At 34.7% G+C, this 24,510-nt stretch overlaps 1 protein-coding gene across 2 annotated transcripts in view; it reads left to right on the plus strand.

Moving 5' to 3' along the window:
- The first annotated feature begins 1,073 nt into the window (after nucleotides 1-1,073).
- The window catches only part of mgll (monoglyceride lipase), a 29,036-nt gene continuing 5,599 nt past the window's right edge, over nucleotides 1,074-24,510 (plus strand). The window contains exons 1-4 of one of the 2 annotated variants that reach the window (XM_077718864.1): nucleotides 1,074-1,207; nucleotides 6,548-6,686; nucleotides 15,174-15,280; nucleotides 18,298-18,434. In XM_077718864.1, the coding sequence (XP_077574990.1) occupies nucleotides 6,559-6,686; nucleotides 15,174-15,280; nucleotides 18,298-18,434 (372 nt within the window). In that variant the 5' untranslated portion in view covers nucleotides 1,074-1,207; nucleotides 6,548-6,558. Of the gene's footprint in view, nucleotides 1,208-6,326; nucleotides 6,687-15,173; nucleotides 15,281-18,297; nucleotides 18,435-24,510 lie in introns of those variants that run through there. The other variant, XM_077718857.1, reaches the window with a different exon arrangement.

Raw genomic sequence — 24,510 nt, forward strand, 5'->3', positions numbered from 1 at the left:
AATTTGAATTCATTTTGATTGGACTAATATACTCTTATTTCATGTATTTATTTTTGTTTATATGTATATATATTTATATATATTATTGCTATGCAATGAAGCCATTTTACACAATGTGTAGTACAAAATATGTACATGTTTAAATATTTTTTAATGAATAAAGTATTGTTTCTTATTAATATCAACAATATCATCTTGCAATGTCTCGGGATAGTCGATTCTTGGTAAAAAACAGTTTATTTTAGCTTTTTTAATATTTTATATTTTACAAAATAATTTTTGAACTAAAAACACAGAAAAAAATACCAATACCAATGATTGATTTAAAAGGGGGAAAATCATGAAATTTAATATACATCTATATATATCATTTTAATTTGATACGAAGTAGGCACTCATGACTTACTCGGGCCGTACAAAATGATGTGGCGGGCCAGATTTGGCCCCCGGGCCGCGACTTGACACCTGTGTTTTGGGATAATAGCAATTACATATACATAGATTGAGGATAACATTTGCTGGTACACGGTATACCAGCAAAAATTATCCTCAATAGTATATATTTTTTTCGGCGCTACTGTCATCGATCGTTACTAGTAACTAGTAACTAGTAACGATCGATGACATTAGCGTCGTTGGATTTTAGCCAAAACGGTCTTGTTGAGATCGGTTTTCATTAATATTGGCGATTAAAAAAAAATCTACCAAAGTCGATGTACGGCGTACATGATTTGAAATGGTAAAAAAACGTATAAAATACGTATAAAACTTACAAATTGGCAGGTATGTTATTTGTTTGTTCCATTCCAAAAGTTGGCAATAAATCCATTTAGAATAAAAAGCTAACAAATTGGGTTAATAAATCCATTTAGAAAAAAAAAAACAACCAGATGGAGTTAATAAATCAATAAAAAAACATATTGAGTTAAAAAAAAAAAAAAAAGAAAAACACGTTTTAGGTTCTTAGTGTAGAAATGTCCCACCACAGCAAGGAAAGAAATCAGACTGCGCATGTGCGCGCAACATTGAGCGTTTTTGTTTACGCGTGCATGTGCGCGTGGACGCGAATACTTTTGGTTGCTTCCTAAACAGACACACTCAGGCTTCACTGTGCCTCTGGTGAGAGTGAAGAGAGGAGCTCCGGGTACAAAAAGAGGCGAAGATCCTCCCAAAAAAAGAAGATTAATTCCACTTCATCGCACTACAGGTTGGTTGTCTATTTTTTTAATGTCACTTCCTAGCTTTCTTCTTCCTACTTTCATCTTTAATTGCGCCATTCATCTTTGCGCACAGTACATCAAAGTCTATATCTTAAGTTTCCTCCATTCATCATGAAAGATGATGATGTCATAAATGCATGAAAACATCCAACGTCACGTTGCACTTGTTGTGCCGCAAAGGTATTGTGGCGCAAAAGGTATTGTGCGCGCATCTTTACGTTGCGATTCAAGCCGCCTATCATGTCCTACACGGCGTCTGGAGGTACGTAAAGAACATTTTCAGCCTTGACAACAAATGTCCGGCGTGCAATATGCAAAATTCTGCCTTTTTTATGCAGTGTGCACCATGGAATGACGCAAATCTGTGTTTTTCTTGGTAAATATCAGCGCATTTTGACGTTGTTTTGCGATGAAAACACGTTGGGAATATTGGTGCTCCACGTTATGGTTGATGGATAGTTTTTTTTAATGATAGAATGTTATGGATAATAAATATGGTGGCGCATAAGCTAAGATGAAATTCGATTCTGTTCAGGGTAGGAATAGCTTCACACAAGCTATTTTTAACCACCATGCTGGTCGCCTCATTGTTGTGGAGCAGTGTCATTCAGTCATAGGAAGGAATGTAATGGGTGTGAATGGGGTTGAGTTTAAAAAATAATTATAATAAATTAAAAAAACAATAACCAAAAACTTATGTCTGCTCTTTCCTTAATCATTTTTTTGGACATAGTCTTGTGTGGTTTGTGAATAAAGTACAATTTCTTATTAATATCAACAATATCATCTTGCAATGTCTCAGGTTAATCGATCCTTAGTACCGTAATTTCACGACTATAAGGCGCACCCTCAATGAATGACATTTTTCCATATACATGGCGCACTGTATTATAAGGCGCACTGTCTATTTTGGAGAAAATATAAGACTTTTAAGTTCGCCTTATAGTCGTGAAAATACGGTAATTGCTATTGACTTTGACAGGTATGAAGCACTCGATACACAGTCACCTCTAGAGCCAGCCATTGTTGATGTTGTGGATTTTTTTTTGGTATAAAAACTTGCAGTGGGGGAGGAGCTATATGATGGAAGATTTTGTAAACTAAGATGGCATCTGCATATTTAACAGTATTGTTTCAGTTCAGGCATTTGTGTTTTTTTAATATCCGACAGTGGTGGTTTTTCGTTTTTGGTTTTCTGTTTTTTCCATATATAAGGCGCACTGGATTATAAGGCGCACTGTCTATTTTGGAGAAAATGTAAGACTTTTAAATGCGCCTTATAGTCGTGAAAATACGGTAATTGTAAATTAATTTTTCATTAAAATTTTAAATTTGTACCCTTTTACATTCTGTTACATTGACCTTTTTAATTTTTAATGTAGTCTTAGTCTTGTGTGGTTTGGTTATGTTTGGATTTTTTCAGTTTTTCTCAATATTTTACTCTGATAGACACAATTCAGAACATTCATTGCCTGCTTTATACAATGAAAGATGTCCTATTCATTTAAATTGGGAGCTAATTAATATGTTATAGGTCCCACAAAGTAGGGACAAATAGGCTTAAGGACAGTTTTTTTCCTAGATCCATTAGGATGCTAAACTTGCGGTAGCACAACACACTGTCCCTTCTGTGTAATAACTTCGGGGTGAAGTAATATGAAAAGATATATGCCTCCTACTTGCTAACTGAAGGTAAGTGAAAGACAGTGAGATGTAAGTGATCTGCTCAGGGGTGATTCGATGTATCCATAATGGCAGAATTCCAAATTTAGTGTTCGAAATTATCACTTATTTGGGTCTTTTGCTGAGAAAACGCACTTTATGGAGAAGCACTAACAATTTCGTCATACACAGTTTCTGGTTAAGATGACAATTGGGCTTTTGTCGAGTCAATGATGATGACAAAACCCATGTCCGATTATTAGTATTATTATAAATTGATTGTTCATTTATTACATAATATTGTTATTCATTGACTCTTGTTTGTGTTGGTCATTTGTGTACTTTCTGGTGAAACTTTAAATCTCATTATACTTGTATAATGACAATGAAACAATTGAATACAATTCAATTGGCTATAAAAGTTGCAGTATAGTTGGTGAAAAGATTTCAACAAAACTTGGCTTGTTGCCCCACAAAAATAAGAGCAAAAATAACGAAACTAGAATAGACAAGTCATCTGAAAAGTAAAACTCAACACAAGTTTACAATTCTTTTTTTAACATTCTCGCTACTAAGACTTTGTTTTTGGCTATAATTAATCTTGCATATTTCAATGTTCATTAATATGTGTTGTCCCTTTCTTAAATGAATCAAATCTTAACTCGAGTAGATTTTCTGTGCCCCCAATGCTATATTATGGGTTTATTATTCTGCTTGGCGTGATGTTGCCTGTACTTGTCTGTAGATTTTGACATTCTGAATATGTTGCCCAGAATTCTTTGTGTATTGCTGTTTGGGCTTGTAGTGAATCAAATTCTCTAATTTTTTTATCCCTTTTGCCATGATTGGTTAGAAACTAGTTCAGGGTGTACTGTACACTACTTGGTTAGAAACTAGTTCAGGGTGTACTGTACACTACTTCCTTGGCATGGCTAGTTCGGAGATAGTGGTGTGTGATACTGCATACTACTCTGCTAGTGATCCGATACTTTGTAAATATAGGACACTAGCTGATAACTTTTTTTGTAACTGTTTAGCTCACTGGTGTCAAAGTGGTGGCCCGGGGGCCAAATCTGGCCCGCCGCTTTATTTTGTGTGGGCCGAGAAAGTAAATCATGAGAGCCGACTTTGTGTTTTAGGATCAAATTAAAATGAAGAGTATAGATGTATGTTAAATTTCCCCCATTTAAATCAATAATTGTCATTTTTTAATCATTTTTTCTGTGTTTTTAGTTCAAAAATCATTTTGTAAAATCTACAAATATATTTAAAAACAAGATAAAATAAACACTTTGCTTTTAATCCAGTTCTTTTAATGCATTTAAAAACAAATCTAGATATTATTGTAGTTTTTTAATAATAATTTTCTTTGTTTTTAGTTCAAAAATAATTTTGTAAAATCGAAAAATATATTTTAAAAAAGGTAAATTAAACATAGTTTTAGATGAATAAAAAACTGAATATTCATATATATTTATTGAAGTTTTTTAAAGGATAGAGTAAGACCAAAATATATAATCAAATGAAAACATTTTTTACAAAAATTCTCAGAATTTTTTGAAACAGAAAGTGCACATAAACTTCTCAACTCAATTCAATTCAATAAGTAGTGTTCAGAAACACTTTTCTCCTTTGGATGAGGTATGTGGGTTCCACTATTCCTGAGTGGCTTTTTACAAATCCCACCTTTATTGTTGTCTGGCTTTCGGCTTGAAAAAATAGCCACAGGGGATCTTCTACTTCTCTGCCATTCCTCAGTCCATCTGTGCTGATCAACCTAAGCCACCTACTTTCCTGGCGTCGTCAAGTGAATACATTCTCCAAAGAGGGCAACTACATTTTCCTGTTCAAAATGTACTGTGCTGACACAGGAGCAGCAACGAGTCCGGTGACTTTTCTGTTTCCTCTTTGTCGAAACTGCAGTCTTTCAAACAATACCGAAACTTAAAGTAAAGAATCAATCTTAGTATGCAGTTCCCAACTTGATATCATATAATTTGACAGCTAAATCAATTTGTCCACCATTAACACAATGGACGATGAATGAAAGATTATGCCTTTTTAATAATAATAATAATCAACATAGGCTTTGTCATCATCATTGACTCGACAAAAGCCTAATTGTCATCTTAACCAGAAACTGTGTATGACGAAATTGGTAGTGCTTCTCCATAAGGTGCGTTTTCTCGGCAAAAGACCCAAATAAGTGATAATTTCGGACTCGTAATTTGGCATTCTGCCATTATGGATACATCGTATCACCCCCCGAGCGGATCACTTACATCTCACTGTCTTTCACTTACCTTTAGTCAGCCAGTAGGAAGCATATATCTCACCCCAAAGTTATTACACAGAAGGGACTGTGTGTCATGCTACCGCAAGTTTAGAGTCCTGATGGATGTGGGAAAAACTGTTCTTAAGCCTATTTGTCCGTACTTTGTGAGACCTATAGCAGCTGGAACAGGTTGTGACCAGGGTGGTATTGACCATTTACCTTTTAATGCATCAATAGTTTTACAGTGCAAAAGCAAATTTCCTATCATAGTATCTCTGTTGTTTCTTGGGACTAAATTGCTCCCCTTCAATTGACATTGATCGTGACCGGACGTTGGGTCGCTGGTCTTTTGGTCGCCGGTCTTTTGGTCGCCGGTCTTTTGGTTGCCGGTCTTTTGGTTGTCGGTCTTTTGGTCGCCGGTCTTTTGGTCGCCGGTTTTTGGGTCGCTGGTCTTTTGGTCGCCGGTCTTTTGGTCGCCGGTCTTTTGGTCGCCGATCTTTTGGTCGCCGGTCTTTTGGTCGCCGGTCTTTTGGTCCCCGGTCTTTTGGTCCCCGGTCTTTTGGACGCCGTTATGGTTAGGGTTGTCAAATGTACTTAGATATTAAACCCTAACCCTAACGGCGACCCAAAGACCGACAACCAACAGGGATCAAAAGACCGGCCACCAAAAGACCAGCGACCAAACTCCCGGCCACAATAAATGTCAATTGAAGGGGAGCAATTTAGTCCCTATGTCCAACTGGCGACCAGTCTAGGGGGTAGCCTGAAGTCAGCTGGTACAGACTCCAGCATCACCACTCTAACATGGGTGCAGAGGACGAATAAATATGTTTCTTCAATATTTATCAAAATATTAGGCCTTTTTTTTAAATATTTGAAGCATTTCTTCCATATTGTCCTTTTATTATAGATAAATACAAAGTGTTTATAGCTGTAAAAAAATAAATCTAATCTATTCAAATCTGTTCAAATATATTATTATATTATTAAAATCTGTTGCAATATATATTTATATGTATTTATATTTATAAATACACATTTAATACGACATGTAATGTGTCTGTTAGTAAGTAAAATTGTGTATTGCACCCTCCAAACAGAAGAGAAAAGAGCACATATGGTCTTGTGACGTAACAGCCATGTGTGCCGTGCGCGTGCTTTCATGTGCGTGCGTGTGTATGGGATTAGATGAAGGGCTGCCATTGAGGCTCCGTTTCACGTGATGTCAACAAGACTCTTTTTTATATTTTATTAGCGACAACTGACATAAAGATATATCCACGGGCAATGAACGTCGCGACCGCCGTAACTTGCTTGCTCGTAGCCGGCTTTGCTTGCTTCCTATACGGCCGCGATATTTTACTGTGGCCGATCCGTGTCTCCTTGTCAGAGCCGACCTCCATGCCCGAGCCGGGGGTTGCTCCGAGACGGAGCCCGCAGGGAGTTCCATACACCGACCTGGAGCACATCGTTAATGCCGATGGACAGCACCTGTTTTGCCGCTACTGGAAGCCAGCTGGCCAGCCAAGGTCAGTGGGAAAGGACGGGGATTAATTAGTAATGTTGATTTATTACGACGTTACATTACTTTAATGGCTAGTTTGTGCATAAGGGAGATATATACTCGTATTTTATTGTTTTTTTTAAATTAAATTGATCATAGTTTTTTTTCTAACAATTAGTGATAAAGTGTGTTTATTACACTATGGTATACAAGGGGTAGGCAATTTTTTTTTATTAAACGTTGACTTTATATCACGTGGGCTGGACCATTTTAGATATAATATTTAGATTTTTTTATTTTTAATAAATGGATTAAAATAATTGGATTAAAAGCCCTGAATATTGGGTTTTTTATAGATCTAAAACAATGTTTATTTTAGCTTTTTTATATATATATATTTTTGACTTTACAAAATGATTTTTGAACTAAAAACACAGGAAAAAATGATTTAAAAATTACAATTATTGATTTAAAAGGGGAAAAATCAGAAAATTTAATATACATCTATATTTTTTATTTTAATTTGATCCTACTTCCCCGGGCCACACAAAATGATGCGGCGGGCCAAATTTGGCCCCCGGGCCGCCACTTTCACACATGAGATAATGAGTGTGCATTGTGTAGTATTTGTAAATGGGGCATTTCATTAAGAATAAAAAAGCCCTTACTGGTTTTCAAATTAATTTATTTTTGAGTTGTTTTTAAACTGTTTTTCCAAATTATTTATTTTCTGGAGTCATATTTTATTTTTTCTCCTCTAATTCCATTTTTCCTATTAATTGGTCATTTTTACTTAAAGTTTTCTGAGTAATTTATCTTTAGGGTTGTTTTTTGAATTATTTTTTAAATCTCCAATTGCAAACCCATAATAACAAATATTTGTCCAATGGCCCACTTTTTAAGTCGACTATTTGCATCATTTGCCAACCTTTTGCCAGAATATTATACAATACGGAGACAGAGCAGTTGAATGAAGTGATGTCATAGCTGTGCATTGATTCAACAAATATACCCAGTGAATACAGTCAATGAAACTGTCAACAAGAATGTTGCCAGTGCAAATATAAAGACTTCTTTTGGAATTCTCACTGCTAGCTATTTGAAAAAGTCATCACTAGGTGGGTTGCTATGATTCAAGATATAAAAACACCTATTATTGGACCAACGATCCTGAATATCTTAATTTCATTGGCTGGTCTGTCCTGCTTAAAATGTCTCATACATATGGTAGACTTAATTAAATGACCCAAGCTCATTAAAATGATAATTATGCTAATCTTATGGGTACACCAAGAACACTTAAATGACCCAATTTTAGTACAGGAAGGGGGTTACCGTATTTTCAGGACTATAAGGCGCACCGCATTATAAGGCGCACCCTCAATGAATGACATTTTTCCATATATAAGGCGCACTGTATTATAAGGCGCACTGTCTATTTTGGAGACAATTTAAGACTTAAGTGCGCCTTATAGTCGTGAAAATACGGTAATTGCTATTGACTTTGACAGGTATGTAGCACTCACTACACAGTCACCTCTAGAGCCAGCCATTGTTGATGTTGTGGATTTTTTTTGTATAAAATCTAGCAGTGGGGGAGGAGTTATATGATGGAAGATGTTGTAAACTAAGATGGCATCTGCATATTTAACAGTATTGTTTCAGTTCAGGCATTTGTGTTTCTTTTAATATCCAACAGTGGTGGTTTTTCGTTTTTGGTTTTCTTTTTTTTCCATATACAAGGCGCACTGAAATATAAGGCGACCTGTCTATTTTGGAGAAAATTTAAGACTTTTAAGTGCGCCTTTTAGTCGGGAAAATACGGTACTTGGGCACCCTAAGGACCAAATGTTTTTGTGTGTTGACTATAAGTTACCAACTTTACTCTTGCTTCTTTAACATATGTGCCTGTGGCAAAAAAAAAACAACCAAAAACAGATGTCACAGATAAATTCATCGGGCATGTAAGTGCTTGTGTGTAACAGCGCAGAAGGTGTGACAAATTTTGAAGGCCCACTAAACATCTGGAGTTCAAAGATATTCAAGCTTGATCTGTTAGATTCAGTGCAGATGTGAGATATGAGCACAGCTGATTTCTAAGTGATTAGTGTCTTTGTAAACACTAAAAGCTGGCAGCGAAAAAAGACTGCATGTTTGTAGATGATATTAGTGCAAGGGTTTCAGACTCGGGTTGGTTTGCGGGCCGCATTAACGTCAACTCGGTTTCATGTGGGCCGGACAGTTTTAGATATGATATTTAGGTTTTTGTTTTGTAAATGAATTAAAAGAACTGGATTAAAGGCCCTGAATATTCAGTTTTTAATAGATTTAAAACAATGTTTATTTTAGCTTTTTTTAAATATATTTGTAGATTTTACAAAATGATTTTTGAACTAAAAACAGAAAAAAATGGATTAAAAAATTACAATTATTGTTTTAAAGGGAGAAAATCAGGAAATTTAATATACATCTATACTCTTCATTTGAATTTGATCCTAAAACAGAAAGTCGGCACTCATGATTTACTTTCCTGGGCCATACAAAATGATGCAGTGGGCCATATTTGGCTCCCGGGCCGCTACTTTGACACATGTGCTGTAAGATGGCTCTTTCTTTTTGTAAATGGATTAAAAGAACTGGATCAAAAGTCCTAAATATTCCCCTTTTTTAAAGATCTAAAACAATGTTTATTTGAGCTTTTTTCTTCGTAAGGCAAAATATTTATTCAATTTCAAAAGGAAACCAAATTTTTCTTTATGTTCCATATTAAAGTAGAAAAAAGAAAATATTTTTATATATTTTTTGATTTTGCAAAATTCTTTTTGAACTAAAAACACAGAAAAAAATGGATAAAAATGACAATGATTGATTTAAAAGGGAAAAAAATCAGGAAATATAATATACAGCTATAATCTTTATTTTAATTCAATCCTAAAACAGAAAGTCATCAGTCATGATTTACTTTCTCGGGCTGCAAAAAAATGATGAGGTGGGCCAAATTTGGCCCGCGGGCTGCCACTTTGAGACCAGTGCATTATTGTTTTAACTATTTTAAAAAATTGCTGCTTTTGTCAGTGGACATCAACTACATATTCTCATTTGCAAGCCTATGGTTCATTTTTTTTTAACTAAAACACAAGTACATTGGTTTTTCTTTGTTATCATAATTGGAAAAAAAACAGTTTTCTTTTTAGGTTCCTAAAGTCATTGGTTTTCTTTAAGCCACTGGCTTGGATTGACAGGGCTAGATGAAAAGAACTGAATAATTGCTTCCAGCCTTGTCAGCCAAAATTGGTTGGATGATTTGTGCCAAGCTGGTCACTTAAAATGTGCATTTACAGCCTGTGGAACAGCTTCCCAGTAATAAAATATTATGCAGATTTAGATAATAAATCACTGAAGAAACAATACCAAAGTGTTTTGTCCTCAGTATGGCCCTTGATTATGATAATGACTTGCAGTAAAGTAGTAATGCATTTGGTGATAGTGGCTGTTGGGCATATTTTATATAGCCATTGTCTGCTGTTTTATCAGGAACAAACTGTAAGGGAAAGGAACAACAATGCTGATAAATAGCTTCCTCTAATAACTATGTTCATGATATCAAAGTGTCAGGCTTATTCCAGACCATGCGTTTAATGAATAATAATCAGTTGAATACATTTATATGGGAACAAAATACACACATAAGGCACATATGTTGTTCAGTTACAATTCAAACAAAGTATACTCTAGGTCACAGGTGTCAAAGTTGCGGCCCGGGGGCCAAAACCGGCCCGCCGCATCATTTTGTGCGGCCCGGGAAAGTAAATCATGAGTGCCGACTTTCTGTTCTTGAATCAAATTAAAATGAAGAGTATAGATGTATATAAAATTTCCTGATTTTTCCCCTTTTAAATCAGTAATTGTCATTTTTTAATCCTTTTTTTCAGTGTTTTTAGGTCAAACATTATTTTGTAATATCTAAAAATATATTTAAAAAAATCTAAAATAAACATTGTTTTAAATCTATGAAAAACTGAATATTCAGGGATTTTAATCCAGTTCTTTTAATCCATTTATATAACAAAAATCTAAATATTATATCTAAAATTGTCCAGTCCACATGAAATCGAGTTGACGTTAAAGGTCACAGGTGTCAAAGTGGCGGCCCGGGGGCCAAATCTGGCCCACAGCATCATTTTGTGTGGCCCGGGAAAGTAAATCATGAGTGGCGATTTTTACTTTTAGGATCAAATTAGAATGAAGAGTATAGATGTATATTAAATATCCTGATTTTCCTCCTTTTAAATCAATAATTGTCCTTTTTTGATCATTTTTTCAGTATTTTTAGGTCAAACATAATTTTGTAATATCTAAAAATATATTTAAAAAAATCTAAAATAAACACTGTTTTAAATCTATGAAAAACTGAATATTTAGGCATTTTAATCCAGTTCTTTTAATCCATTTATATAACAAAAATCTAAACATTATATCTAAAATTGTCCAGCCCACATGAAATCGAGTTGACGTTAAATCAGCCCGCGAACCAACCCGTGTCAGACACCCTTGACATAAGGTAAAACATTGGCCTATGTCCAGTGTCAATGATCTTTTTGTGATAATGTCCGCAAACAAGAAAAAGTTGGAGTACGTACAGTACACACACTGATATAATAGGTTATAACACAAAGCTAGTCTTGTGTATCAACCCAGTTTTCATCTCGTTGAGTTTTTTGTTTCTTTGTTTTTAAAGATCGTTTGACTCTTACTATTACTACAAGTATGTTGTATTGAAATATGGATGTTACGCCTTCCATATTCTCATCTCATTTTCTGAACCGCTTTACCCTCACTAGGGGGGTGCTAGAGCCAATCCCAGCAGGGGACACCCTGAAACGGTGACCAGCCAATCACAGGGCACACTCACTCCCATACTTAGGGGCAATTTAGACTGTCCAATCAGCTTACCATGCATATTTTTGGATTGTGGGAGGAAACCGGAGTACCCAGAGAAAACCCATGTAGGCCCTGGGAGAACATGCAAATCCACACAGGTGGACATGACATGGATTTGAACCCAGAACCCCAGAGCTGTGAGGCCAACGCGTTAACCACTCGCCACACCAGGCCACCCGCCATTTTATTTTCAAAAACGAAAGATTTCTATTACTATTTAGGAGCCTTTCTCTAATAATTATGTTTTCACTTCCGAAGAAAGATGCCCAATAGTCATACCATTTATTAAAAATAAAATAAAATAGACTATTACTAACACCAGGGCTACTACTGCATACGTAAGTTTGCATACCCTTTGAATACATAAACATATATTCTAAATACATTGGTAAATGAAACTAGGTCAAAGGTTAGCCCCTTCTCAATGGCCCCTTTGACTAAAACTAGGAAGTGGGTGAAAGGTTTTGGAATCGAAGGCACAATGATTGACAGACCTTCCAACAGATGTCCAACTGAGGCTTTGAACCCGCGTGGAATGCTATCAACAAGTCATACGTACGTGCACATTGAGGTCATAGCACATCAACTGCTTTGAAACTGACATTCATTTGGTGTAAATAGGTCACTGGGTATAAGGTTGTATGTAGACTCATGGGTACAGGTTAGACTTGATTCTGTATTTTTAGTCTTAAACTTTAAGACTAAATACATTAAATAATTTAAAAATTGAGATCTGGGTTGACTCCATGTGTTCTAATCAAAAGTCATTCATAAAGATAAAGATACTACAACATTGTTAAAACAGTATGTGTAAAAATATGTTGGAAATCGATAAAAAATTAAGTTTTTCTGCCTGACAGTGAACATGTAAATGTAGCGCAAAATATAACTACCGTATTTTCATGACTATAATGTGCACTTAAATGTCTTATATTTTCTCCAAAATAGACAGAGGGCGTCTTATAATCCAGTGTGCTTTATATATGGAATAAAAATGAAAATGTGTCATTCATTGAGGGTGCGCCTTTACATGTGGTGCGCCTTATAGTCGTGAAAATATGGTACATTAAATTACATAATCAGATTTACATTCCTGCATTGGATTCATTGGTTTTTTTCATGAGATCTCACCTGAAGCACACATGACTCAACTATCTAATTAGCCTTGCATTATCTATGATGCTTAGCCAAACTGATTTACTTAAATGTCATGTGAATTGACATTGAAGTATTGTGCCTTTGAGAAACTTGTTAAAATGAACTGCCTAATCTCATTTACTATAACTCAGTGCTATTTGACTCTAAATTAGGAGCATCATTTTGTGTGGCCCAGTTTAACCTACATGTGTCAAAGTGGCGGCCCGGGGCCCAAATCTGGCCCGCCGCATCATTTTTAGTGGCCCGGGAAAGTAAATCATGAGTGCCGATTTTTACTTTTAGGATCAAATTAAAATGAAGAGTATAGATGTATATTAAATATCCTGATTTTCCTCCTTTTAAATCAATAATTGTAATTTTTAATCATTTTTTTCAGTGTTTTGAGTTCAAAAATCATTTTGTAAAATCTGAAAAAAAATATAAAAAATGCTAACATAAACATAGTTTTAGATCTATTAAAAAATGAATATTCTGGGATTTTAATCCAGTTCTTTTAATCAATTTATTAAAAAAATCTAAATTTTTCTGTTTTTAGTTCAAAAATCATTTTGTAAAATCTAAAAATATATTTAAAAAAAAAGCTAAAATAAACATTGTTTTAAATCTATAAAAAATGAATATTCAGGGATTTTAATCCAGTTCTTTTAATCAATTCACAAAAAAACATCTAAAAATTCTATCTAAAATGGTAAATTCTCTTATCACGACAGTCTAACAAGGCAAAAAGCCAGGCACATTAAACATTTTGCTTTTTAGTACATTCTATATTATAGTCTACTCACTGTAAATCTGCCTTTACATTCAAACCAGATTAGCGCCATTAATCTCCAACTGACCCTGAGTTTCTGAGTTCAACTCTATTATGTGAAAACAAAGACTGCTATTCACTCCTTCTGTTGGAGACGCATAAAAGCACCCGCACACCAGCCATACAAAACATGAATACAGAATCTTGTTAGTTCTGAGCCAAAATGAGCAACGGATGTCTTATCTTGAGGTTAAAATCAGCACTGAGTGAAGTCACTCTGTTTAATACATGGCTTTTCAGCATTTTTGTTTGGTTTTTGAGTGAAAAATGCAACAATATGGCAATTTTTTCTCCTCTTTTCATACTTACATACACATAACAGTAAATATACAATACAGAATAGGGGATATATGCAGAAATACATATGAAAAATATAGTTATAAGGTGTTATTTCATAGTGTTGGTTAATTAAACCAAAATATTGTTTAAAACCCCAACTAGAGGACATTAAACTGATAAAAAAAGCATCATTTTGTGCCATAATCAGCCTATGTATAGACTTGTTAAATGTGTCTGCTCCAAACTGAGCAATGAGAATGTGAACAATGAGCCTTTCACATCAGAATAACACGTGAGGAAGTTCCTCCCTTGCATGTTTCTTCCTTAGCATGTTTTCCTGGAACATCATTTGAGGTTCATTTGTCCTCAGATTCATTAACTTGCCTAAAGGACACTTGGTTTTTATAGAAATGACAAATCAAATACCATACAAACAGAAAGTAATTCAGAATTTAGATGCCTACTTCACATGTGTCAAAGTGGCGGCCCAGGGGCCAAATCTGGCCTACCGCGTCATTTTGTGTGGCCCGGGAATGTGAATTATGAGTGCCGACTTTATGTTTTAGGTTGAAATTCAAATGAAGAGTATAGATGTATGTTAAATTTCCTGATTTTCCCCCTTTTAAATGAATAATTGTCATTTTTTAATCAATTTTTTTCAGTTTTTAGTTCAAAAATCATTTTGTAAAATCTAAAAATATGTTTTAAAAAAACCTAAAATAAACAATGTTTTAGATCTATAAAAAACGGAATATTCAGGGCTTTTAATCCAGTTCTTTTAATCCATTTATAAAAAATAAAATCTAAATATTATATCTAAAATTGTTCAAATCAACCCTAGTCTGACAACCTTGGTATGGATGTATATTAAATGTCGTCATTTCCCCCCTTTTTAATCAATAATTGTAATTTTTGAATCCATTTTCTTGTGTTTTTAGTTCAAAAATAATTTTGTAAAATCTAAAAATATATTTTAAAAAAGCTAAAATAAACCATTGTTTTAGATCTATGAAAAAACTGAATATTCAGGGCTTTTAATCCATTTCTTTTAATCCATTAAAAAAAAAATCTAAATATTATATCTAAAATGGTCCGGCCCACATGAAATCGAGTGTACGTTAACCAACCCGAGTCTGACACCCTTGCCCTAACTTTGGGTCAATCAACAAAAGGTTGATTACAAAAACAGAATGCAGTACAGCAACTACAAACCTTGTCACTCTTTCCCATGGTTCTGTCAAAGTTTCCCAAATCAATATTGTTCCACACAAGTACACTTTTAAGAATTGTCTTTGCTCATACTTTTACTTAAATCTCCTTTCCCAGAGCGCTGGTGTTCATAGCCCATGGAGCCGGGGAGCATTGTGGACCATATGATGAAATTGCACAGAGATTGAAGGATCTGTCCCTACTGGTCTTTGCACATGACCATGGTGAGCCACCACTCATAGCGTTACAGTGTTCCCTCGCTACTTTGCGGTTCAGCCACCGCGGATTCAGAGCTTTGCAGATTTTTTGGGGAAAAAAAATACAAATATTACATTGAGACAACATATTTTACAGTTTATTTTTGTTATTACATAAATTTCACTCTATACCCGTATTCTATATGGTGTACTGCAGTGTTTCCCAACCACTGTGCCGGGGCACACTGGTGTGCCGTGAGCAATGGTCAGGTGTGCCGTGGGAAATTGCAAGAAGTCATACAATGTGATATTGAGAAAGAAAAATTCATATGAATATAAAGAGATTAAAATGGAACTATTACAAGGTTCAAATCAAAATATGATGGACGTTAAATTGTAGATTATACTATTATTTGATTCAAGTTGTCAAACAGTAATTTTTTGTTCTTTCTCTTAGTCGAAACGGAAGTTGTCTGGTTTCTAGGGTATCAACTTTTGCCGGTGTGAAGTCTGTGTGAGCACATTTTTTGGGTAATATTAGGAAATTTAAGTAATATTTGGAGAAAAATCATAAAATGATGCGATCAATAACTTTACTTGGTTATTTGCATCACTCAAACCGGAAGTTGTTCAGGGTCCACAGGCCACATTTCCGTGACATTTGGTCATTGTGAAAAATTAGATTTTGGAATAATTTTGGATGCGATTTCTGCTGATAAAACTTTGATGAGAATAACTATTATAAATATAGGCGACAAAGATTTTCAGATGGTGGTGACCCTTGAGATTTTTTTCAATGCAAAAAGTGTGCCTCGGCTCAAAAAAGGTTGGGATACACTGGTGTACTGTATACAGAGGGGGTAAATAAATAAAGAAATTGTTAAATTAAATTAAAATTAAGCATTTTTGAAGGGGAATCCCTACTTGGCGGAAATTCACTTATCGCGGGTGGTCCCGGTCCCCATTAACCGCGATAAGCGAGGGAACACTGTATTCTGTTTGTTCTCACATTTATTTACACCCATTACAATATTAAGCTCTTAAGTGCTCTAACATGTGAATAATTTTATATAAAGGACAACTCCCTATCTGCATGACTGTTCCACATATTTCTCCATTGTCAATGAGCCAGATTCTGCTACTAGTTTAGTTTTTTGCTCAATCCCAATGGTAATACAAACTTACAAACACTTATTCCCATCAATATCTATCTTTTAAATGAAAAAATCAACATAAAAATGTAACAAATTCCCACTGACATTTATTTTTTATTCTCTTTTGCACATTCTCATTCCTCATAAGTTATTATACAACTCATGTTTATTTATTTATGAACAAACTAGAGGCCAAACCTGTTATACAAGAAACAAACACAATGAAAAAAAACATTACCGTATTTTCACAACTATAAGGCGCACTTAAAAGTCTTAAATTTTCTCCAAAATAGACAGTGCACCTTATAATCCAGTGCGCCTTATATATGGAAAAAAACAGAAAACCAAAAACGAAAAAGCACCACTGTCGGATATTAAAAAAACACAAACGCCTGAACTGAAACAATACTGTTAAATATGCAGATGCCATCTTAGTTTACAAAATCTTTCATCATATAGCTCCTCCCCCACTGCAAGATTTTATACAAAAAAAATCCAAAACATCAACAATGGCTGGCTCTAGAGGTGACTGTAAAGTAGTGAGTGCTTCATACCTGGAAGTCAATAGCAATTACCGTATTGTCACGACTATAAGGCGCTCTTAAAAGTCTTAAATTTTCTCCAAAATAGACAGTGCGCCTTATAATACATTGCGCCTTATATATGGAAAAAATGTCATTCATTGAGGATGTGCCTTATAATGCGGTGCGCCTTATAGTCGTGAAAATACGGTACTCATATTAATTAAAAGAAGCTGGAAATAGCTATCCACTATCGGCATCAGCTGCGAAATGCTTATTAATTACAAAATATTGACTGGAGCTTGTGCATTTATTCATTCACACGCTTTGAAAACACACAAGATGAAGGCTATGGATCAATGGTTGCCATGGTAACCACTGGTGCCTCCCTGCTTCTGCTTTGTCGACATCTGCTTACTTAGAATACACCCATTCAAATGATTATGCTCTACTATTTTTTTTATTAACATATAACTCGCAAACTCTTTCCAAGCTGCTTATCCTCACAAGGGTTGCGTGCGGTGGTGCTAGAGCAGGGATGGGAAAACTGGTTCTTGAGGTCCGCTCTGGGTGCAGGTTGTGTCAAAGTGGCGGCCCGGGGGCCAAATCTGGCCCGCGACATCATTTTGTGTGGCCCGGGAAAGTAAATTGTGAGTGTTGACTTTTTGTTTTAGGATCAAATTAAAATGAAGAGTATAGATGTATTTTAAATTTCCTGATTTTCCTCCTTTTAAATCAATAATTGTCATTTTTTAATCATTCTTTTGAGTTTTTAGGTCAAAAATCATTTTCTAAAATCTAAAAATATATTTTAAAAAAGTTCAAATAAATATTGTTTTAGACCCACATGTGTCAAAGTGGCGGCCCGGGGGCCAAATCTGGCCCGCCGCATCATTTTGTGTGGCCCAGGAAATTCAATCATGAGTGTTGACTTTCAGTTTTAGGATCAAATTAAAATGAAGAGTATAGATTTATGTTAAATTTCCTGATTTTCCCCCTTTTAAATCAATAATTGTAATTTTTAATCCATTTTTTCTGTTTATAGTTCAAAAATCATCTTGTAAAATCTAAAAATATAGATAAAAAAGCAAAAATAAACATTGTTTTAAATCTATAAAAACATATTCAGGGCTTTTAATCCAGTTCTTTTAATCCATTCATAAAAAAAATCTAAATATTATATAACATAAATTTTAATATCGTTACCCAACTCATGCAAATCCTGCCATATGCAACCAACAACAGATATCACAGGGTTCCTAAACTAAGTCTGAAATAAGTCTTAATATCATCTTTAGAATTTCAACTATGAGCCAAATATGTTATATTTCCTATTAAAATTCTTGGATTTGTTCATTTTCTTCCACAGTTGGCCATGGTCAGAGTGAAGGAGACAGAATGAACATAAAGGACTTCCAGATATACATTCGAGATACACTGCAACATATCGACCTGATGACGTCTCGCCATCCCAACTTGCCTGTCTTTATTGTGGGCCATTCAATGGTATGATCTTTATATATAAAATACTTGATGAAAAAAAGTTAAAGTGAAAAACACTACAGTGTTCCCTCGGTTATCGCGGTTAATGGGGACCGGGACCCCCCGCAATAAGTGCATTTCCGCGAAGTAGGGGTGTCCCTTCAAAAATGCTTAAAGAAACGTGTAACACGTGCACAAAAGCACCACCAAGCAAAAACATCATAGTAGTCCGGATGGAGGATCTTCTGCAGTTTTTTTGCACGTAAGAAACATCGTTATTGGGAGTTGTGAACATTGTTTTTTTTGGGCGGTGAAGATGCGCCTGTAAACAGCCATGAAGTCATCAATGCAATTCCTGAACTCTCACCATGTTATTGACCATTTCTTTGGCCTTTTTTTGATGCAATTACTAATTCTTATTGAATATTTTGTTTCCACCTCTTGTAAAATGATGTAATTTATAATTTTAACTTAATATCTTTACATTTTTTATTTTTTCCTGAAAAAAATCCGCGAAGCTCTGAGTCCGCAATAGCTGAAGCGCGAAGTAGCGAGGGAACACTGTATATCGTTGAGTCCATTTTGGACCAAAATTGCTTTTTTCCATTCCATTTTATAACACAAGTGTAAGTATCAGTACTGTGTTTATGCAAGCTCGATACCTGTCAAGTCACTGCTCATGTTGTTCATGGTGTATACACTAATATTTTGATCTATTCCTTTGTTATTAGTAGATGGTTGACAGTAAAATTTGTTTACAAACTCTTTGGATACTGTATATACACAACATTCTTTAGAGCAAGATTTTCCTTCTCTGTTGGATTCAATCCCAAAAACTGGTGTTTACTAGATTGTAAGCAATGGGTTTACAAGAAACTATTTTTAATGACTCACTCCGATGGAGTATTCACTAAAGTCATATCTAGGAAAAATAATACTTTTCGATTTTAACAAAATACTGCTTAATCTGCACCTTTGTGAGACAATGACAATATAGACAAAGCTTCTTTAGAGCCTACATATATGATCCTAGATAATTTACTGAATACATTGAAAATACTGCATCTCAAACTAGAATTACCTTCAAATGTAAGTGTGGAAATAAGCATATAACAAAAGTAGAATGTGAAAAGTAGGACAGTGCTATAAAACTTTTCTTGGTGGTTAACCAAGAAGGGTATCCGGACAGTTGGTCGACGGTCGTTTGGTCAATGGACGTTTGGTCGACGATCAAATGGTGACAGAGAGTTTACTGTTGAAAGCAGCTCTCAAAATGATATTCATGAAAGATAGTTTAATATCTAAGAGAGAGAGAGAGAGTTTAATATATAAGAGAGAGATAGTTTAATATCTAAGTACTGTTTAATGTCTAAGTACTGTTTAATGTCTAAGTACTGTTCAATATCTAAGTACTGTTTAATATCTAAGTACTGTTGAAACCAATTCTCAAAATTATATTCAGTAGAGTTTAATAGCTAAATATTTAGTTTTTAGATATTAAACTCTCTCTCAGGTATTAAACTCTCTCATACATGCTTGACCGTGACTGAACGTTTGGTCGACGAACACTTGGTCCCCGGACATTTGGTCGACGGACGTTTCGTCGAACGGACGTTTGGTCGACGGACAGTTCTCTCTCTTTTTTTCGTGATTATAATATTGAGAGCGAGATTACCTGGTTGATTGCTTTCAACAGTAAACTCTCATGATTAAAATTTTGAGAGCGAGCGAATCCGGCGACCAAACGTCCGTTTGACCAAACGTCCGGTTACCAAGTGTCCGTCGACGAAACGTTCAGTCACGGTCAGGCATGTATGCAAGCAAGTCAATACCTGCCTGCGACAATAAATCTAAAAGTAATAGTAATGGTTTGATGGTCCACATTTGATGTTCAATGACTTCAGCTCCCCAGAAATCTATTGAAAACGACCTAACCTGAAATTTGAAAGTCCTACCAAATTAATAAATGTTATGTTTTTACAGACTCTGGGAGTGGCTCTGTCTGTATCCTGTTGCTATTAGTTTAAGCTGCTGCTGTTCTGTTTGTATAGATTTCTATTCATTGGGTGCCAAAATGACGCACGAAAGAGAAGGAAATGAAAAGCCACCTGTGGATTTGACTGGATGTTTTCAGAGATGCTGCTGATGTGATAACATTCTTTAAAGGCGACTTGGTTTGACCACATTTGATACTTCGCATTCTTGGGCATGCTGTTTCCCCCTGAAAATTACTGTTAATAAATTAGATTGGATTGGATAACTTTATTTATCTCGTATTCGGGAAACTTCATTGTGACAGTAGCAAGAAAGGGTGCTCGGACCTTTGGTCGCCGGTCTTTTGGTCGCCGGTCAAATGGTGACAGAGAGTTTACTGTTAAAACCAGCTGTCAAAATTATATTCCTTAGAGAGAGAGTTTAATATCTAAGTACTGTTTAATATCTAAGTACTGTTGAAACCAGTTCTCAAAATTATAACCATGAGAGAGAGTTTAATATCTAAATTTATATTGTTTTCAAGAATACTTTGATATTAAACAGTATTTAGATATTAAACTCTCTCTTAGATATTAAACTTTCTCTCTTAGATATTAAACTCTCTCTTAGATATTAAACTCTCTCTTAGATATTTAACTCCCTCTTAGATATTAAACTCTCTCTTAGATATTAAACTCTCTCTCTTAGATATTCAATTCTCTCTCTTAGATATTAAACTCTCTCTCTTAGATATTCAATTCTCTCTCTTAGATATTAAACTCTCTCTCTTAGATATTCAATTCTCTCTCTTAGATATTAAACTATCTCTTAGATATTAAACTAAAGAGTTTAATATCTAAATTCATATTGTTTTCAAGAATACTTTGATATTAAACAGTATTTAGATATTAAACTCTCTCTTAGATATTAAACTTTCTCTCTTAGATATTAAACTCTCTCTTAGATATTAAACTCTCTCTTAGATATTAAACTTTCTCTCTTAGATATTAAACTCTCTCTTAGATATTAAACTCTCTCTTAGATATTAAACTCTCTTAGATATTTAACTCCCTCGTAGATATTAAACTCTCTCTTAGATATTAAACTTTCTCTCTTAGATATTAAACTCTCTCTTAGCTATTAAACTCTCTCTTAGATATTAAACTCTCTTAGATATTTAACTCCCTCGTAGATATTAAAATCTCTCTTAGATATTAAACTCTCTCTCCTAGATGTTCAATTCTCTCTCTTAGATATTAAACTCTCTCTTGGATATTAAACTCTCTTAGATATTTAACTCTCTCCTAGATATTAAACTCTTTCTTAGATATTAAACTCTCTCTTGGATATTAAACACTCTCTTAGATATTAAACTCTCTTAGATATTAAACTCTCATGAATATAATTTTGAGAGCTGGTTTCAACAGTAAACTGTCACCATTTGAACGACGACCAAAAGGGACCAAAAGACCGGCGACCAAAAGACCGGCGACCAAACGTCCGGTCACGGATGCAGGGAATGCAGGAAAAAAACTAAACGATAAAAAACACATGGTTACAAGTTAGACAGTACAGTTGCAAAGGCCGCAGAACAACAAATAAAAAAAAAACGAAGTACAAAGCAAAGTAAATGGGATCATTAAGAATCACCAAATCAGATCATTAAGACAGAAAAGCAGCAAAAATGTATACTGGTTTTAAATTTACAGTGAATAATGTTGTCCAATTGGGATTTTACTATACTATGTACAAGAGTAATGCTTGTACCATTACTGCAGACAATAATAGATATAGCAGAATTGTCAACCATAGCTCCTCAGGCAAATAATTACCCCAAGGGAGAAAATGGACTGTGTGTTGATTGGTATGCAAGTGTGAGTTTCTTGTGTCTTTAGAACGTTTTGAGGCGGGAACTACTCAGTAGCTCTTTTCAGCAAGTAACCCTGCTAATGGCCAAACTGTTGAATATTCACACAAGGGACAAAGAATGCTCACATAAACAAAGTTGGGAGCCCATGAGTCTGGAGAAGAGCAGGATAGATTCACTCACGCAATTATCACGCTTCGGTGTGTATGTTTATATGTGGGTGTGTATGCAACGTGACGGGACGTTTGGTCGCCAGTCTTTTGGTCGCCGGTCTTTTGGTCCCTTATGGTCGCAGGTCTTTTGGTTGCCGGTCCAATGGTTACAGACAGTTTACTGTTGAAACCAGCTTTCAAAATTATATTAATGAGAGAGAGTTTAATATTCAAGTACTGTTGAAAACAGTAGATATTTAGATATTAAACTTTCATGAATATAATTTAGAGAGCTGGTTTTAACAGTATTTAGATATTAAACAGTACTCAAATATTAAATAGTACTTAGATATTAAACAGTACTTAGATATTAAACAGTACTTGGATATTAAACATTACTTGGATATTAAACAGTACTTAGATATTTAACAGTACTTAGATATTAAACAGTACTTAGATATGAAACAGTACTTGGATATTAAACAGTACTTAGATATTAAACAGTACTTAATATTAAACAGTACTTGGATATTAAACAGTACTTAGATATTAAACAGTACTTAGATATTAAACAGTACTTAGATATTAAACAGTACTTAGATATTAAACAGTACTTAAATATTAAACAGTACTTAGATATTAAACAGTACTTAGATATTAAACAGTACTTGTATATGAAACAGTGCTTAGATATTAAACAGTACTTAATATTAAACAGTACTTGGATATTAAACAGTACTTAGATATTAAACAGTACTTAGATATTAAACAGTACTTAGATATTAAACAGTACTTAGATATTAAACAGTACTTAAATATTAAACAGTACTTAGATATTAAACAGTACTTAGATATTAAACAGTACTTAGATATTAAACTCTCTCTCTCACTCAGATATTAAACTCTCTCTCTTAGATATTAAACTCTCTCTCATGAATATAATTTTGAAAGCTGGTTTCAACAGTAAACTCTCTGTCACCATTTGACCGGCGACCAAAAGACCGGCGACCAAACGTCTGAGCACCGTATGCATTTGTTGGTTGACTAGCCTGTTAGCACCATCAGATGATAACCCACACTAGTGTCAAATGCTTGGGCTTATGGTTGTCACATAACTTTCAACGGTCAATGTCTAGGCGTGGTTACCAAGGTGTGTCCTACCTCTTTCTTGAGGCTCTCTGTTTATGGTGAGCCAATTGTCTATACAGCAACATTACAAAAAGGAATTCACACCCACTGAAAATAAAGCTTGGTTCTTTTATGGTCTTGTTGGCCTCTGACTAGTTTTCCCAGAGCTCTTCTCATCAGAACCTCTCACCTACTTGCTTCCCACTCCTATTAGAAGACAGACAATCCACCAGTTGAAGCTCTCAGGAACTCTCTCTCATTGAATCAGCTTCTTTGTTCCATTTTTAATTCCTTTTGTGGTTTTTCTCTCACTATCCCCTCTGATTGTTGATTTAGTATTCAATTCTAGGCTTCTTTTTAGGAAGTCCCCCTTGTTGAGTTGTATGAATATATGCCAAAGGATTATTTCAGTCTGTTTGATTCAAAGTAAAATGGGAACCAATGAAAACAACTCGCCATTGAGGAGGGTCTGAGAACAGCCGACACCGGGTCATAGACGGAAAACACTTTTCCACAACACAAACCGTTTGGATATTGAGTTTTCCTTCTTCAAAAGTACTCTGGGGAAACTACCAAAACTATGCTAGGTTAAACACACTTTTTTAAAAATTACATTTTAATATTTTTTAATACATTCCTTTTTACTTGACTTTGTACTTTATACTTTTTACTTTAATGTTGAGTGATGAGTATGTTAGTATTTTAGTCCTTTTTTTCTGTTTGTTTCATATGTACTGTTAACGGATGCACTTTTTTATTTGTATCATATCTTGTGCTGACCCGGCCCATCTGTCAAATTTTTAAAGTCAATGTAGCCCCCCGGGGCTGTAAAGTTTGCCCACCACTGTCCTAGAAGAATGTATACTGTTTAATTCCATACTTTAAACATAGTATTTTTAAATGATAACAACCGAGTTCAGCCACAAATAGCGAAAAAATAAAAACACACTTGACAACACCCTAAAAATCTTCATAGTTA

Source organism: Stigmatopora nigra, chromosome 1, assembly GCF_051989575.1.
Source record: "Stigmatopora nigra isolate UIUO_SnigA chromosome 1, RoL_Snig_1.1, whole genome shotgun sequence".
Lineage (NCBI taxonomy): Eukaryota > Metazoa > Chordata > Actinopteri > Syngnathiformes > Syngnathidae > Stigmatopora > Stigmatopora nigra.